The 18,235-nt window shown below is 33.1% G+C and overlaps 1 protein-coding gene across 1 annotated transcript in view; it reads right to left on the bottom strand.

Moving 5' to 3' along the window:
* Positions 1–16,637, bottom strand: part of LOC412858 (hemicentin-2) — a 45,723-nt gene extending 29,086 nt beyond the window's left edge. Inside the window, exons 1-2 of the mRNA XM_396310.6 lie at positions 15,095–16,637; positions 13,812–14,961 (exon numbers count right to left, since the gene is read on the bottom strand). Of these exons, the coding sequence (XP_396310.3) occupies positions 13,812–13,896 (85 nt within the window). The 5' untranslated portion in view covers positions 13,897–14,961; positions 15,095–16,637. The remainder of the gene's footprint in view (positions 1–13,811; positions 14,962–15,094) is intronic.
* Positions 16,638–18,235: the final 1,598 nt, after the last annotated feature.

An 18,235-nucleotide genomic window follows, 5' to 3' on the forward strand; every position in this document is an offset into this window, starting at 1 on the left:
ATCTTTCGTCCCGTGATTGTCGAGCTTTTTGTCCGAGCGCACAATTCGTGCTTGCGCGCTATCGTTTACGCGCCACCATCCATATTACATTTTTCCATCCCGTCTACTAGAAACTCGGGATTCCACGCTTTTCCTTTTGTCGAGCAACATTTTATCCATGCTTCTTCTTCTTCTCGTTCACGGTATATGCACGATCGTCGAATAATATTTAGATTTTCACGATTTTTGTACGCGAGAATGATTCAACGACGTGCTTTTTGGTTGATTTTTTTTTATCAACGTCTGGTTTTTACACGATAAGAATTTTTTTTTAAAAAACAAATTTGTAAAAATAAAAATTTTTTGCCCGATTTTAATTTGTAATGAATTTGGGGGAGAATAGAGTAATTTCGAGAGGACATGATTAATCTCCCTATTGATTTCATAAATAAATTTCTAAGTTTTTTTAAAGTGGAATTGTATAGTACAAAAAGATGTACGTAGTTCTCTTTTCTACAAAGAGTTTTATCTTTCAAGATATTTTTGTTAAAAGATCATTAGAGGATATTGTAACTTGAAGATTGTAAGTGGTGAATAGTTTACGAGTAATTTGCATTTATAGATCAAAATGAAACGTCTTAGCGCGCAGCAGGTTGCATTTCAATTTTGTTTTGAATTTATTAACAATCTTGTTGCAGAAGCAACGAAAACTTGTATACACAATTGAAACTAATGTTAACTTTTATTGAAACGTCCAAATACTTTCTACTTTACCACTAATTTATACAAGTTTGAATGTCTTGTAATTTAATCTAAATGTTCTGGCAACAAAATTTCATTATGTTAAAAAACTTTTCCATCCTTTATGCATATTAAATATTCACTAAAACTATAAAAGAAAAAAACCAAAAATCATCACTTCAAAGATTCTTTCAAGTACAATATCACTCGTGACAAAGAATAAATTTTAATCCATTCACTAATAAACAAAATAACAATCACATATTTAATCATTATTCTCCTATACAACCCAATATACTCTATGATCATCATCAATGTGTCAATGCAAAATTTTTAACTCATTTATACGTTTCAATTGAGTCTCATGATCACCATGGATTAATAAGATTAATAATTTCGACACGACGAGTAAGAGAATTAAATTAGTCACAGGAAAATAGAAACGTGGATGGAATATACGGATTTCGGCGGAAGTTGAGGGCTTGATACTTTGTCACGAGACGGGACGGATTCCTCGAAACGAAACAGATTGGATTTGAAGGGAAGGCGTCGAAGTTAGAGTCTGATTTTCGATTGTCCTTTAGAAAAGTGGAATAAGAGGAAAGTAGATTAAGAATGAGGGGGAACTGTGTTTCACGGTTTGTTGCAGTTGGTAAGGAGAGAACGTGGTGTTCTTGATGCGTCCCATTTTTGCGACCTCGTTTCCTAAGTAATCCCTTTCAACGGCTGTTTATTCAACGACTATAAATTTCACTGATACTGGAAAATCACTCGGGGAAATCACGTTAATGGAATGTTCGATTTAATTACTTTTGTTCTCATGTAGGCGGGACAATATTTCTAAAGGATTGTAATGTAATGGCAAAATTATGTTTGTAATTTTTAAAGCTTTTTTGTACAGAATTTATATAGAATATCTTTAAAAATTGTATATAAATGTTGCTTATAACAAAGTGAATTTTTATTTTGAGATTTTTGCAATCAATTTCAAGTTCTTATAATTTTTTAGTATAAAATACAATTTTTTTGTATATATTTATATATATCTTTTAAGATATCATTTAAATTATAATTGTAACTATTCGTTTAATAAAAATTTTTAATAAATTTTTAGTTCTAAACAAATAAACAATCAAATATTCTATTTCAAATATATTTCATTCGTTATGATATATGTAGAAAAGGCGACTCATCCATTTTACGGCTATGCAAAAGCAACACGAATGTTACAAACAGTTTCAATTAATGAAAATTTATATTTTGATTTGTTTCCAGGGCTTTTTGACAATTTTTTTACAATTCAATTTAACAGTTACAACAGCTTTTGAAGCTTTTCCCTTTTTTTAGAGATAAAAATACTATCTGTGTAAAAGAAAAAGAGATTACTACTTCTTTTTGATAATATTTTTTTAATGTATACCGTTTCAAATATTCAATCTGTTTATTTATTTAGTTACTCATTTTATCATTATTATATGCATTACATAATAATTTTTAATGTATAAAGTACTAAATATTGAACAATAAACTAACTGGACAATCTAAACAATTACCCAATATCCAATTATTATACATAATATTAATCTTACTACTATAAAAAAAAAATGAATTGAAAAACAACCACCTGCAATCATAGAAACTGAAATCAATCGTCCATTTTATGTTATCCTATCACATCCAAAATATCCTAAACCGCCAATAGATTTCCATAAATCGTTATCGTCATTTTCCAAGAAACAATACCATTTATCAACCGCGTGCACGTTCAATTTGTATTCAACACGATTTATTCCTGATCCATTGGGTATAGATAAATATCTGGACCACGAGAAAGAGGATTAGAGAGCAAGTTAGCCGTTCGAGCATCGTGATACGAAATTAAATATCGGGAACGTCGGCCGGCCGTGTCCTATGTTCATCCATTATCTTCAATTATTAATATAGCCACGCCGAAATTGCCGTGCGTTTCCACCGTATAATCAAAGCAAATTCCCGATAACCGGTATAACGATGTAAAACGAACACAAGGCGACCGCATTATTCCATTACCCTTCAAAGCAGGAGTAATGATTCCCCCCCCCCCCCCTCCCCTCCATCCCCGCATACCATGGTAACCGAGTAAATTGCTTGTTTTATATGCAAATTTCTTTACTCTCCTCACCCTGGACGGAATTATAGCCACGCGATAAACACGTGGCACCGCCATTGGGATCCATCTGATAATCAGTTTTAGACACCGTTGTTCAATTTGTCATTTTGCCACGGGCTACCCCTCGGTTAAGGGCAAAGGTACCGGGCAGCCAAATTACCGGAGTGGAGATTCAAAACTTTAGCCGTGGCTACTATATTACGAAAATAGAGCTGCGAACAGAGAAAATAGGAATTTATTAGTTTGGAGTTTGTAACTCTGGGGTTACAATGTTGCGAACTGCGCAATGCTGGATACAAAACTGCAAAAGGGTAACTAGAGAATTGGAGATCTTAAGATCTGTACAGAATTTATAAATGTCTAAGGATGAAGCTATGGCCAGCTATGAGAATAGAAAATCAAGTATTTGAAGACTGTTGAATCTGTTATATTACAGCACACATAATTCTGAATATACAGAAACTAGGGAATTATTGAATCTTAAACATTACTATGAAAAGTGAATAGAATAGTGCAAAAGGCAGAAAACTAGCAGGGTTGGAATTTTATGTATTGTCTGTGGCTCTGAATCGAACTACTGAATAAAATTGAAGAATTGAATAAAATGTATGTTTAAATCGATTTAGGGAAAAAATCAGTACCACGTTTGCAAAGAGATATGAAGATATATATCTCGTTTAAGAATTTTCATCAAGAGAAACGAGAAGTTTTTACGGCGCGATTGTCAGTGATCCATCAAGGGGATGAAAGATTAATGAAGGTTGGCCGAATGGTTCGATATTTTTGCAAGGTGGGGATATAAATTGTGGGGATAGACATTGGTCTTCCTTCCACTCTGAAATACTGATTGAAGATATTAATTTGCTCCAGTAATCAATAATATATTTCCTTTGGAACAATGTGGGACAGCCTTACGAAGATGTGGAGCGGAAAAGATAGCGACTTGTTAGAGATAAGTTGGGCGTAAGAGGACTTACAAAGACTCGGCAGACCTTATATGTGTACACGTATAACGTTTTCAGAAGAGACTACACATGTTTACGAAAGATGGTGACAAAGAAAGTAAAGAAGTAGATGAAACGTGTACATAGATATGTTTATCTTATATACATGTTAAACGATATTGAAAGAATTTTTGAAATTGTATAAAAATATATATTAGGGAGGAAAATGCTAATAAGGAGCTCTCAATTCATTTTTTTATCTTGGAAAGTTCTTTTTTGCATTCAAGAATTCTCATTTTCTTTTCTATTCAATAACAGATTTAGTACTTATATAAATATTTAATTAATTAATATATAATAAAATACATGTATATTAAATATTTTTAATATTCTTTTTTGTTCAGAAACATATCAAATTCTTGAATAATGATAAAATTATCCGATTTATGTAAATCATTTACGTTAATACAATTATCAAACCGATTCAGATGTGATTAATTTTAGAATTCCAAACTCATTCTATAAATATTGAGAATTTATTAGATATTGTCAAACGAGATACAGTGTATTATATCGAGGATTAAATCAATATAATATAAGAAGTTCAGATCTATATCACTTCACGAGATACTTCTCAGATAAAAGTGGATTTTTGAGGCGGTTAATGGATCGATTTTTAGAGCTACCGTGAACAGAGACAGCCTTTGAAAGTTTCCGCCGAATGGGAAGCATTGGCAACGAAACTCGACATCGTACTCCGAAGTCTATCTAAATCCATTACTATATAGCTAAATCCTGCCGTTATTGCGGGGATCGATCGTCGACAAATCTGCATTTCGTTTTAATCGACTTGCCAGAAGAAGCTATTCTATCAACGGATAAGCGAGGGAGTGTTTTCGAGAATTGTATTCTTGGAATTTTTTTTATGAAAACTAGTAAACTTTATGATTTATGATAATATTTTAGATATTACGACAGTTGATTTATCAACTATTTTTTTTTTCCAAATTTGTAAGAGTTGTACAAAGGAATAATGTAAATAATTTAATAATTTTTCGACTAATCCGTGTTATATTTTTTTCATTGATTACAATTCTTTCGTTAAAAATTATATTCCTTATAAAATGGAATACACGTGTCGTATGAAATGAAATAGACATGTCATATACAAGTTTGAATTTCTTTGCTTCGAAAGTGTCGATATTTGAAAAATATTGATATTTGATGTATGGCAGAATTTTCTAGTTTATCTATATTTCCATAGGGGAAACTATACATATTTCAGACTATGTTGAACAAGGGTAGAGTTCTTATATCTCCATCCAATACATTTGTCCTGGTGATGCTGTATAAATATTTTCAATTTATTCGTGTTCAATAAAAAAATTGAAAATGTACGAACAAATAATCAAAGATACGTGATTTTTACATAAAGTTTTAATAAGTTCATTTCGAATGATGGATAATTTATGATCAGATGAGATGATCAATGCGTTATAAGTAGAAAAGTCAACGATTCAATCAGAAATATTTATAGTCGGTGAATTTTTTAAAAAAACGAAGCTTTAAAGAAAAAAATTTTCTACATTTTTCATTTATTTTTGCACGAAAAATTCTCTGGATATTGATTATTTGATATTCACTGGGGAATAAGACAGGTACATATCCATTTGACTGGCATTCGAAAATATTTTTCTTGAAAACTTTTCTCCAACACAATTTTCTTATTTTATTCTCATCATATTATCTACTAAACATTATTTATAAGAATATTTTCTCGTAATTTATACTCAACCAAATTAATTGATAAATTCAGAGAAAAATGGATGTCTACAGATGTTACATTTTTATTTTAATTCTAAAACAAGCTCAAAGCTTAACTTTAGAGAAAATTAAATTTAAATCTTTACAATGAAATTCAATAATACAAAATCACCATTTCTTCTAAACTAAAATTCTATGCAAACATATTTTCATAAAAAATCTTCTGTTCCTTTATAATAAATCAAGAGAGATAATGAGTCGATCATTAAAAGTACAACGAAACAGAAACACAAAATTCTATACACACCGATTCTGAAAACCGACACATTATTCTCAATTTGGCGCCAATTTCACGTGGAATTTTTACAGCCGATGCTTCCACCGAAAAATTTCAGACACGCCAACTCATTCGTCCAGGTCGAATCGAATTTTTTCGAACGAAAACGGAGATCGAGTTCTCCCTGTTTTTTTTTTTTTTTTTTTTTTTTCTTTTTTTTTTTCCCCCTCGTTTGTTGCCCTATCGCTTTCGCAGCGAATAGTATCGACATTTTTTTCGATGCTCTAACCGGATCCATACTCGTTACCCTATCGTCTTCCTTTTAAGCGAGGTCGCAGTTCCTCGCGCGTTACCTTCCCCCTTCGTTTCACTTTATTTCGTTACTCTTTTTCCAGTCGTCGAGCACCAACCCGTTCCTCGCGAATATACTCGATAATAAATCCTCTGGAGTGATTTACGAACCGATCCCCTCGTTCCTCCTCCCCTACCTCCTCTCTTCATCGGTTTCCGCCACCTTTCTCGCCCAGTTTGCAAATTAATAACGTCGACAACGATAGGCTTTGTTACAACTCGCTCTTACATTACATTATTACGGAATTGTGAAACGCTTGCTGTGATAATTTTCGCTGAAATAGAGAATGATCGTTGAAAGTGTTGTCATATCCGTGAGCGAATGTTGTAGCAGAAATTTTTAGAATATCGAGATAGGAGTTAGTATCATTGGTAGATGTAAATATATTTTCTATTTCGATAGATTTTTAATCAGATAGATTTTTATATCATTTGTATATTATTTAAAAAGAAATTTTAATATGATAAAACTATTTTTTTTATTCCAATATTCTTCTTCTTTCTTTGTTATATCTCTTTTTATTATTCGACAGGGTTTGAGAGGAAATTTAGCAAAATAAGTAATTTTATAATTTGATAATTAAATTAATTATTGAGTTGTAAACAAAGAAAATGAAGATATTTTTGAAAATTTTAAATTAAAAGAAGATATAACAAAGAATAAGTTACGTTAAAAATTGTTTGAAATTATATTATCTATGAAGTTCATAGCTATATAAGTAATAGTGCATTTCATAAATAATTTAAACAAATTCTTTTTCACAAATTTACCTACTCCTTAATAATGTTCACTATCATATATATGCCAAATCATTGCTCGATTAATTTTTATACAAAATTTATTCATATTCAACGAAAATGATTACAAATAGCATAAAGATTAACTGCATTTCACTTTTTCTATTTTTTTTTTTTCATATTGTCTCATTAAATTAATATAATCAAATCGTCTCTCTTTAAACGACGAACATTTGATGCTAATGCTTGAAAATTTGTCACGATAGATATGAAATATGATTATCGATCGTGGAAAAAAAAAAAGAAAAAAAAAAAAAAAAAAAAAAAATGTGAAAAAGCACAAGGTACAAAAATGATGGCGCGAAAACGAATTTCATAAATCACGTAAAAGCGATCGACGACACCATTTGTACATCTCCTGAATTTCGCGAATCGTACCCTGTGGCAGGTCGAAAAATCACGTGGCGAAGCGCGAAAATGCGTTTTTTACACGCGTGACTGCTGCGAAATTGTAGGTACATAAAACGCCCTCGAAATATAACATACATAGTGTACCACTTAAAATTACCATTTCCATGTGAACCAATATTATTATTTTCAAAAAAAAAAAAAAAACTGGCAAAGAATCAAATAATGGTCACGTGATTTTCAGTATCGTATCGAATGGAACTCTTTTTACGAGGAAAATGTTTTCCTCGTAATATAAAGATATCTTTTTTTAAAATGAAATTGTAACTTTTAAATATAATTGCGATATGATCATCATTAATAATCTTTCTCGATGCAATAATTACAAAAACTTACTTTCCATTATTCTAAGCTCTACCTAAGAAATGAAATTCTTCGAAGATGTTTATATACATAAAGTTTCTACTATATCACGTCCATCGTTGATGAAGTTAAATGTAAACATCCCTTCGAGTAAAATCACAAAATTAAAATTACAATATTCTCGTCCAAGTTATTTTTCTGAAGCGTAAAGTAAAATCTTGAGATATCAGAAAAAAAGACAGAGAGAGAGAGAAATATTAAACAACGTTCTCGAAAGAAATAACTTACATCGTTTTAATAACTTTTATCGCAACCAGAGATTTTTACCGCAAACTTCGTTAATTTACAAGGGGAAACTTTTCAACAAGAATAAGTCAAGATACTTTGCATGTTCCATTGCAACGGATTAAAACTCGCGTTCCGTATGTACAAACAATTAATCCAAACAGGAACGTGCATAAGTTTTATATATATATATATAAAGAATATCGCAGCTCGTTATGGTAAATTCTATTTTCACGCAACGAATCCTGGTATAAAAGCTCGATTTCACCGTCGAGACCAACCTGCATTAAATATTTCAAACTGTTTTCTTCTGTTTTTTTTTTCTTTTTCTTCTCTCTCTCTCTCTCTCTCTCTGACAACGTTGCACCACGCAAACATCGTCCCACGAGTAACGTCATCTCTTTCCGCGCATTCACTGCCACTTCCGCCAAGATTCGTACTCGCGGCTCTCTCTTTATTCCTAATCAAGGAACATCTATGGAACGCGGGTGTTCGTGTTCCACCACGAAGTAGTTGCCACGCCGGCAGGAAACTTCGGATGCGGAAGCAGTTAAAAGATAGAAAGTCCGCCAACCATTGAAATTATTTCACCCGTTTATTTAAAATTTGTCGCTGCTTATGCCGGGACAGGAAGTGGAACGTTGTTCCAGACATTTTGGATGGCGCGCCAGCCAGCCTTTTGTTCGAATTGTATTGTATTTCTTCTGCTTATATTTTCGTGATCCGTATTTTTTTAAGTAGAAAATGAGACTGAAAGTGAAGACGAACGTAAAAATATATTGCAAATGAAATAAATGAAAGAAAAATTATTATAAAAAGAGTGATATGAATGAAGTTGAGTTGTTCATGTGAAATATCGAAATAAGAGCACTCGTATAATAAAAATCTAATAAATTAATTAATTTTCCTTCCCATCTTGATTTAGTTAAATATAAGATACGTTCATGTTGTGTATGATATGAAAAAATTTCGAGAAATATTTTCTTTAAAGTGTATATAAAATGTATTTAAATGTATTTAAAATATTTAAAAATTTGGAAACGATATTATCGACACGATAATTGTTTAATGAATTAATTTTGTATTAATTATCTATCAAAGATATTCAATTGCATTATGAAAATGTTGATATGAATGGAATGATATTCAGGTCAGAATGTTTAGACAACATATATTTAATATGAAATAGAATAAATTATTCAGGCTATTTAATAATTCTAACATTGTTGAAATATACAACGTTACCACGTTATTATAATGAAATTCTGATGAATAACGTACATGATAACGTAGATGGCTCGCGTGTCGAAAATTAGTCGATATCAAGCTCTTATAGGGAAGAAATTGCGGAATATTTTGTAAAATATATTCAAATATACCAACTAGAAACAGCGAATTTCTGCACGATTTTTCGTTATTTGCCAAGCACTGTACTATCGTGAGTTTCAAACGTGAAAAGCAGACAGAAATGCTAAGTACTCGTCCCTTAAGTCGTTGCATACACGTTTGTGTAAAAAGGAAGGATAGGTCTTCGATCATGTTGTCATGTTATATGCAGTACCATAATCTGTCTTTACGATAAATGATTCCGTGTACAAAAAGGACTCGAAAAAATATTCTGCTTATCGATTCAATCTATTGATACAAGAATTTCTCTTGAAATTGTAGAAAAAGTGAATATTGGTGTAATGTTATTGATTCAAAACACAAGTATAGTGAACAGAATGAACAAAATATTTATATCTTATAATCACATTATCATAATTTTTAAATTTTTCAACAGAGTAAGTGAAAGTAAATTTCAATTTTTTAATCTTTGAAAAATCTTACAAAAAGAATCTTGATTTGGAAATTTGATTTTTTTTTCTATTTTTTTTTATTGGATAAATTTTTAAAATTATATTTAATTATTATATATCAAAGAAAATAAGCAAAGAAACAGTATTTGATTTCTATTTAAATACAGTTATATTTGCACATAACAAAGTTATAGAGATGATATGAATTCAACTATCGAGAAATTATTCATTCTCTGGTGTGTCAATTTTCATGCAATTTATGTTGAAGCATCTATAAAGAGGCGTATTTCAAACCTCTAACGCATAATATACTAATTATTATGTCTATCATATGTGCAATTTAATTGCTGTTTGTACGTTTAACTTCCTCTAATAATCACCTGTGATGACGAACATCCTTTAATACACGTATATACAATGCTTATAAATTTTACTCGTTACCTTCATTATCTGAATTAATTAAATCTTGTTACGTATCGATTAATTTGTGATGAAAGCTAATGAAATTTTCATACATATTTTCCTTCCTTATTATCATTAAGCATTAATTTACAGGAAGTGTAATTAATAATTATTAAATTTAATTTTTCTTCTTTTTAATAATTCGAAATTTTTAAAAACTAATCTCCAGAAATAAAATTTGAATCAATGGGAGAGTATTGAAAATTTCAAGTTAATGAACGTCGAGTCTCGAATTACTTCCCTTTGATGATTAAAATAGTTTTATCTATTTTTGACTCTGTCAAGATTTTCACCTTTACAACTTTGACATATTGAAGAATTCCATTTTAGCTAGATGACGTACATCAAGAGGATCAATATAATAAAATACGTAGAAAATATAAAGACCCTTCTTTGTAGCCTAAAAATATTTTTTACTTAAAATTTCTAATATCGATTATGAATATAAATAAAGTAACCTCGATCATATATTTTTAATTATTAGACTCGAATGTTATAAATTTATTCAAGATTTTGTAAAAACTTATTCAATATACAAAAAGTATATCATATATAAAACATGTATTAAATTATATTTTTATATACTTTATATTACAACGTAGATCATTGCGTTCATTGCGTACAAATGAAACTTTCTCTTTTCATATAAAAAAACATGAGAAGACATAAAATATTTTGTCATCAAAATCTACTGAGGAAATAGAGAAAGCTATGCCATTGAAATTGCTTTTTGTTTCATCCCGATATCTCAATCAATTGCCAAGATATAATGCATTAAAGATGCTCTAATATTTAAAACGGCGTGAAAACTATGAATGAGCCGTTATCTATACTTTTTTCTTGGAACTATGAGTACTATGTTCTTCTAGGAATAGTGCACTAATTCTAGGAAATGCGTCTCTCACTTATCTAGAGTGTGGGATAGGTCAGTGAGAGGAGGTGCGAGCGAGAGGTCTGAATAAGTGACAAGGATGAGAGGAATAAATGATAAAAAATTACCTTTTTCTTTACACGACGATATCTCGACAACCAGAGGTCGTATCAAGATAAATTAAAAACCATTTTAAAGAGAAAAGTTCAGCGCTTCTAACGATCCCTGATTCGTTGATTAAAAGTCACTATCTTTGAAATTATAACGGTTTAAAGTTTTCTTAATTTTAATACAGATTAATCGAGGTTTAATTACGCGATAAATACGTTTTATTTCTGGGATAATATTGTTTACAACGATCTTATTAACGACGTATTGAAGATTATAAATCGATTTAAAAATTTTCCGCGTTAATTCTTTCGAGTAAAGCGAATTGAATTATTTTTAATTTGAATTTAATTATGTCGATTGATCAAAATCGGCTTTTATCTCGCGTTACTCCTATAATATGAAAAATATATATTTGCATGGAAATCCGCAATGTCTAGAAACAAACAGGTAAATCAAGTTAAAGATCCATTCCTTTCTTCCTGTTGAAAAGGAATACGGAGTTTGAGGAGAGCATCCGCAATCTACCAATTATATAACCAAACCATCCCCAACCTAATCCTCGAGAAACGAACATTCCAAACAATCCAACTTCCGTGGCATCGGCAAAAGTCGGTATCTGTACTCAACAGAACCTATTCTGTCCATCGCGTTCTGAGGCCCCGAGGTACGGACAGGAAGTTCAGTAGCTTTGATTTCGAAGCCGCAGCACGTTACTGCCAATTATTCAACGTACACATTGTCCCATTGTGAATCAGTCGAGAGACGGTGGTCGATTACTGCATCCGAAGTGGAGCCGTTATGTCAATTTGCATAATGCATCGATTAAATAAACGGGTTGCGGTGCCGTCCAATGTCGTAGAGCACGGAAACCGAGGCAGTGCCCGCCGCAAAACAACTATTGACAGCCAAATTCTCCACACTGTCCACGTGCATATATCGTCATCAATCGTCCAACACATTCAAATTAACGCGCCTTCCTCCTTTTTTTCCTTCCTCTCAACGCTATCCCGCCAGCCAGTCATCGTGCACGCCCGCCTCGACCACGAGCTTCGTAAATGCTTCACAACGATTATGAGGCCGCCGACAGCGTCATTACGAATGACTGACACCAGTGGCCGGTTGTCTTTACGCATTAATTGGAACCCTAATTGCAACGATCGCGCCCGATTCGGGTTACGTTTTGACGGATTACGTTATATTCGTCGCGATCAATTCAGGGGGTTGACAACCCTCGACGCGATTATCGACGAGGTGAACCGCGACTCGACGCTCCACCGAATTTTAATACCAAATCGTCGATTCTATTTACCGTCTTCGCGATGATCGTTGTGGAACGTTGAAACGATTTGTGAATTATAAAAGGGGATTCTTCGAAAGTTTTTAGAATGCGAGATAAAACAACGTGAATAAATCAAGAATTGTTTGGAAGAGATGTCAACAAGGGGAAGTTGGTCTTTAAATTTATACGTTTGAATGAACGTAAAAGCTTCTAAAAGCTACTACTATTCTTTCATATTCATAATCATCGAACTTAAGAAATTTATTAACGATGAGAGATTCTATTGGATCAATAATAATCCAAGAAGTGTAACGTTAGAGGTAATAAAAATTGAAGGAAGTGAAATGTGTCACAAAATTTCAATATTAATTGAATATAAAAAAAATTTAAATTACCTAATAGAATGTAAATAAAATATACAAAAATATATTTCCTTCCCACAATATATTTTTTAATTAATATTCTCACTTTTTCTTAGGAATAATAAAAGACTTTAAAGCGAGAAGATATTGTATCCTATACTATTTCATTTATTCATATCGGTTAGTGATAAAATTTTAAACCTCAAAAGAGGAAATGAATAGATTGAATAGAATAATAGGATAATAGAACTCCTCTACAAAAGGGAAATGAGTAATTTATTCATTCGCTTTTCAAGAAGCAAAATGAATGACGGTGTTAATATTTTCCACAATATATGGTTTTATAATGAAAATTATGTAATAAATAATTTAAATTACAAATGAATTTAAACTATTTATATTTTAAAAATTTCCATATAGTGAAAAGTTGTTGTACGTGTTAAAAATGACACGTTAATTTAAACATTCATTTCATATAGTAAATACGTATCAATTGTAGTGTATTTCTAGTAAAATTATTTGTAACACTACAACGAAATGCAACGTAAAAGAAAATTTTGAAGTACGATATCAAATCATCACATCGATTGTTCAAAGACAATGTATTCAATATCTATACGTACAAAAAAATATTATACGTTTAAATATCGCTACACATACATCCAAATGAATAAAAGAAAAAGCAATTTTGGAAATCTACATTCTACCGTTACTAGTATAAAGACCACAAAAAAACCACATAAATTCGATATCCTATTCGAAATTAAAATTAAAGTAACGAAAATATGGCGAACGGGATGATTATCACGAAAATAAATAAATACTCGTGGACGATATTACAATAGAATTATTCTTGCATCTTAATTGAACATTCCCCCCCTCCTTCTCGAGTGAGCTCGGTTGGAAATCAGAAGTTTCAATCACTTACTCGGCTCGTCGACGTCGCCGAGGAAAACTTCCGCCGCGACAAACCAAGCCATCATCATGCTCATCAGCAAAAGCATCCCCCTCATCCTGGGACCGTGCGCAACCGAACAACCGAGTCCTGGCAAATCCCCTGCTCCCCCACGAATATCCTCCTCCTCCTCCTTAACTCCAGGATAGCAAGTTGGCCGAGATAGCTGATAAGTTTCAATGAATCTAGTTCTCTCGATGGGTTGGAACTTCACTTCTCTCAAACCGATTCTCTCTCTTCTCTTCGTCTTCCGGGATTTCAACTTGGCTATCCGTCGTGTGCCACGACGCGAGTCACACGAAGAACTTCACACTACACTCGTTCCTCTCTAACTTCACACCGCGATTCTCTGCTACTTCCTTCATCAACTCGCACATATAAATACATATAAATATATATGACAAGTTGGATTTTTATTTCGTTCGAAATGATGTCTATAAGCTTCGTAAAATGAGAAACTGTCGATCAACTGTCGTGTTTCAGTTACCGTGACCGCGAACGGTCACGTACACGCGCGCACACACACGTACACATACACATGCGCGCCCTACACGATGCACACGAAGCGGATGCATCGAGTGCGAAGGGGAAGGGAGGTTCATTCACCAAACGTCCGAACGAGAATGCGGCGCCGGCAAGGGTGCTCGTCTTTTTTCAAAGTTGCCCGATCATCATCACCCCCCGCATGATGCGTGCGTCCCCCGTTGCGAGCACAAACCCCGTTGGTCGGTTATTAATGGAGCTTCGGCTAATCGTACACACCGTCCACGGTTCATTAACTATCTTCTACCGCCTCATACGCGGTTACACACAATCGCACACACCGGCTCGTGTCGTCATCGTTCGCCAATAACGACGTAATCCTTCTGGGTCCTTTTCAAAGAAAGTTTGCCGCGTAGGAGTTGGACGGGATATAGAAATAGACGGTGGCCCCGACGATAACGCTGACGATAACACTGGGCCGGTGTCATTAGGGTCCATCGGATGTTATCGCGTCGGAGGTTGCACGGAGAGGTTGTCGTCAGAGCCGTTTCATCACGCACCGTGTTGCACGACGGGAGTCATCCTATTCCCGATTCCAACAGCTTCTCGATGATGCTTGCCACGATCACGACGAGGATCACTGAACAGAAGGCGAATCGTTTCGAGTGAATGGTCACAATCACGATTTCATCCTCGACACGATCGTTATACGGTATTTTTACGGGTAAAAACTGATAACTCTCGTGGATTAGAGATAAGAGATACTTGCTTACTCGAAATCGATAAATTTTTCACTCATCCTCCCCGGAGCGCCCCACCGAGAAGCTTGCGAGAACGAGGACAACCGTTTTTTTATAAACCAGCGTGCCGATTATATTCTAATTATATCTCCTTTGTTCGAGCCCTAGTTTTTCGTCGAATTCACTGGGGACCACCACCTTGAATTATAAAGATCGATCTATGCGGCGATTAAAAGCGTACACCAAAATGCCGAATCGCAATGCACGAGACTGAGAATGATGGATCGATCGCGAGTTTTTAAGGGCAAGGAACGATCTATTTCTCCGATTGCTTTTGCTCACGAACGATAATAAAAGGATATTAGTAGCAAAATATAAGGGTGTAAGTGTGATAAATAACGACAGAATTCCGGGAAAAAGTCGCGTAATCTCCGCGCGTAGTGGAAGGCGCGCTAACTGCTGCGTTGCGGCAGGCCTACTGACAGGGGCAACCGAGCTTTCGGTTCGGCTCGGTACGATTCGTGCGATTTCGCCACCCTTCGGCGCCAGCTTAAAGCATTCTCCGACCACTTTTCATACCCCCCTCTTGCCGCGCTGTGATCACTACAGGCTATTCCCCTTGTTCAACCCCCAGTGAACAGACAAATGTTAGAAAATGGTGTGAGAAACTCGTATGCCGTATTTACTATTCATTCATTATCCATCGGATTAGGGGGGGAGGGAACCGTTTAAAATCGATTACGGATTATTTGGGCAGCGCACACCGCGCGTGCATGTTATGATGAACCGACGATAAATAGATAGGAACGTTGATCTTGCTCATCATGGAAAAAACGTGAGAAAATTCAAACTCTTTTCAAATATAGAGAAAATAAATTCTATTGGATTTGATTAATGATCCGGTTGAAAATTAAATCGGTAATTTTTCTCATACTCTATTTATTAAAGTGTGATCTAAAAATCAAGATTAATATTTCAGAAATATCGTTTTGAAATTTTTTACTCGTACAATGAGATAATTTATACGCGAAACATTTGATAACGTTGAAAATTCATTGAAATCTTTCGATAACGCGCTTTATTGTTCGAATTACTTGCCATGCAACGCAATACTTGAATATCGTATAATATACAATAATGTACATGTTCGTATGTCACTCTTAGTCAACTTATTATTTTTAAATTTATTATTGTAATATGAAAACAACGCGTAAAACAAACCGTACAACGGTAAATCAATTGTAACATGAAGAAGGTGTAACTAAATATCGAGCATTTCGAATATTTTGTAAAAAAAATATGAATATGTATAAATCAATGTAGGAATATAAACAAAATATAACAAGTGAGAAATGGAAAATCAATAACTTGCTACATGAATTAACAAAATACAAGTAAACTTTCGTCAAAGTTTATCAAAATTTTCATTTCGAATATATATAAAGTTTTCAACCACCTTAATTTTATATCTATCATTTGGCCCGAGCAATCAATAATCTCTGCATTCGTAAATAATTTTGAATAGAACTGTTACCGAAATAAAGTATTTCTTTAAAATGTTTGAAAGCGCGAAAAAATATTTGATTTTAAGAAAATATATTTTTAACACTTTATTTTATACGACTAAAATATTATAGATATTTAAGATATTTAGCTGCGTCAATGATTTTTGAAATTATTTTTTACTTTATTCTATGAAATAATGAATACTTCTTATACGAATTCATATATTTCATGTATTTCACACCGAATGATTAAATTAAAAGAAAACGATTTTGAAACATTTTTAGAATAATAATAATATCATGCAATATATTATTAAAAAAGTACAAAAAGTACTTTAAAAAAAAATGATAATTTTCTTCCTTCCACTAAATGAAAAACAATACAATTACATTATCAAATTGCAAATAACTTGCTTTAATCTCAATTAATAATCATTCGAAATTATCAACTCAAAATTTATCTAATTTACAGATGCACTAAAACTAAATATAGCAAACATTTGATTTCCATTACCCTTTCTGTTACAAACTATGTATCAGTTTGCCGGAAATGGCTACTCTACCACCCTCCATCGGCATTGCGATGAACTTAACAGCGGGCCACCACGCTCAGCCGATTTTTACCAAACTTTCATCGCCCTTTGAAACGCAAACACAAGCCTGGAAACCTATTAAAACAGGGTAGAAAGGGCAAAAATGGATTCGTATGTCCCGAAATGTTGCAATATTTCTGAAGGGAAAAGTCGAGCCAGCCGTTATCCAAACAGTGGCCAGCTTTTTCCATCCACCCGAGAAAAAACTTTCCCGCCTGCAATTGAAAACCGTCCCATTTGAATGTCGAACTTTCGAATGAACATTTTCATAAATATGTATCGCGAGTTGATGCTTTCTCGCCTTTTTTTTCATGGTCGTAAACCCGTGAATAAAGGGAATAACACTTTTTTCCCCTCCCCATCTTTTCGTTTCCAATCTCTTTTTTTATCGTCACCCTAAAAATAGAGAGAACAGCATGGAGATACAAACAAATTCCTCAAGTTTGATTATCGGATCACGGATAATTAATGTTGCATGTCCACTTATACATCATTGTAAAAATGTATACTAGAAATTTCGAATATTATGCTATTAAGAGAAACTTGTAACAAGAATTGATATTTGTTAAAAATTATGTCACAATATGATATCTTTGTGATCTGATTTATTATATATTTTTTTAAAACTTCTAATCAAGGTGATGTGAAAACTACAACAAAGTATAACTTGAAAATATATCGAAAAATTTCAATTCGAACGATTTTCTTTGCTTCTTACCAAGATCATAACTGGTATATCACTTTAGAAATCTTAAACTCGAAGTCATCGATTTAAAAAAGAATTCCTTATCCCTTATCCCTTCGATTGTAATCTGTCGAGGTGAGTACAAAGAATCTCATTGAATGAGACAGGAGGTAGCACGCTCGTCATAATTACGACGAGATTGCTAAAAGCCCAGAAAAGTCGACAATGGACTGCTCGAGAAGGAAGTTTATTGCTTCCGCAATAAGTTTTCTAGGACGTACCTTAAGAAAGGGGTTAAGTTCAAAATACACACTGGCTAAGCGATGTGGGGTACTGAGAATTTTAAGATATCTCATTGTGATAATACAACAGATGCTTGATTTTTCATAAT

Source organism: Apis mellifera, linkage group LG5 (assembly GCF_003254395.2).
Source record: "Apis mellifera strain DH4 linkage group LG5, Amel_HAv3.1, whole genome shotgun sequence".
NCBI classification, from domain to species: domain Eukaryota; kingdom Metazoa; phylum Arthropoda; class Insecta; order Hymenoptera; family Apidae; genus Apis; species Apis mellifera.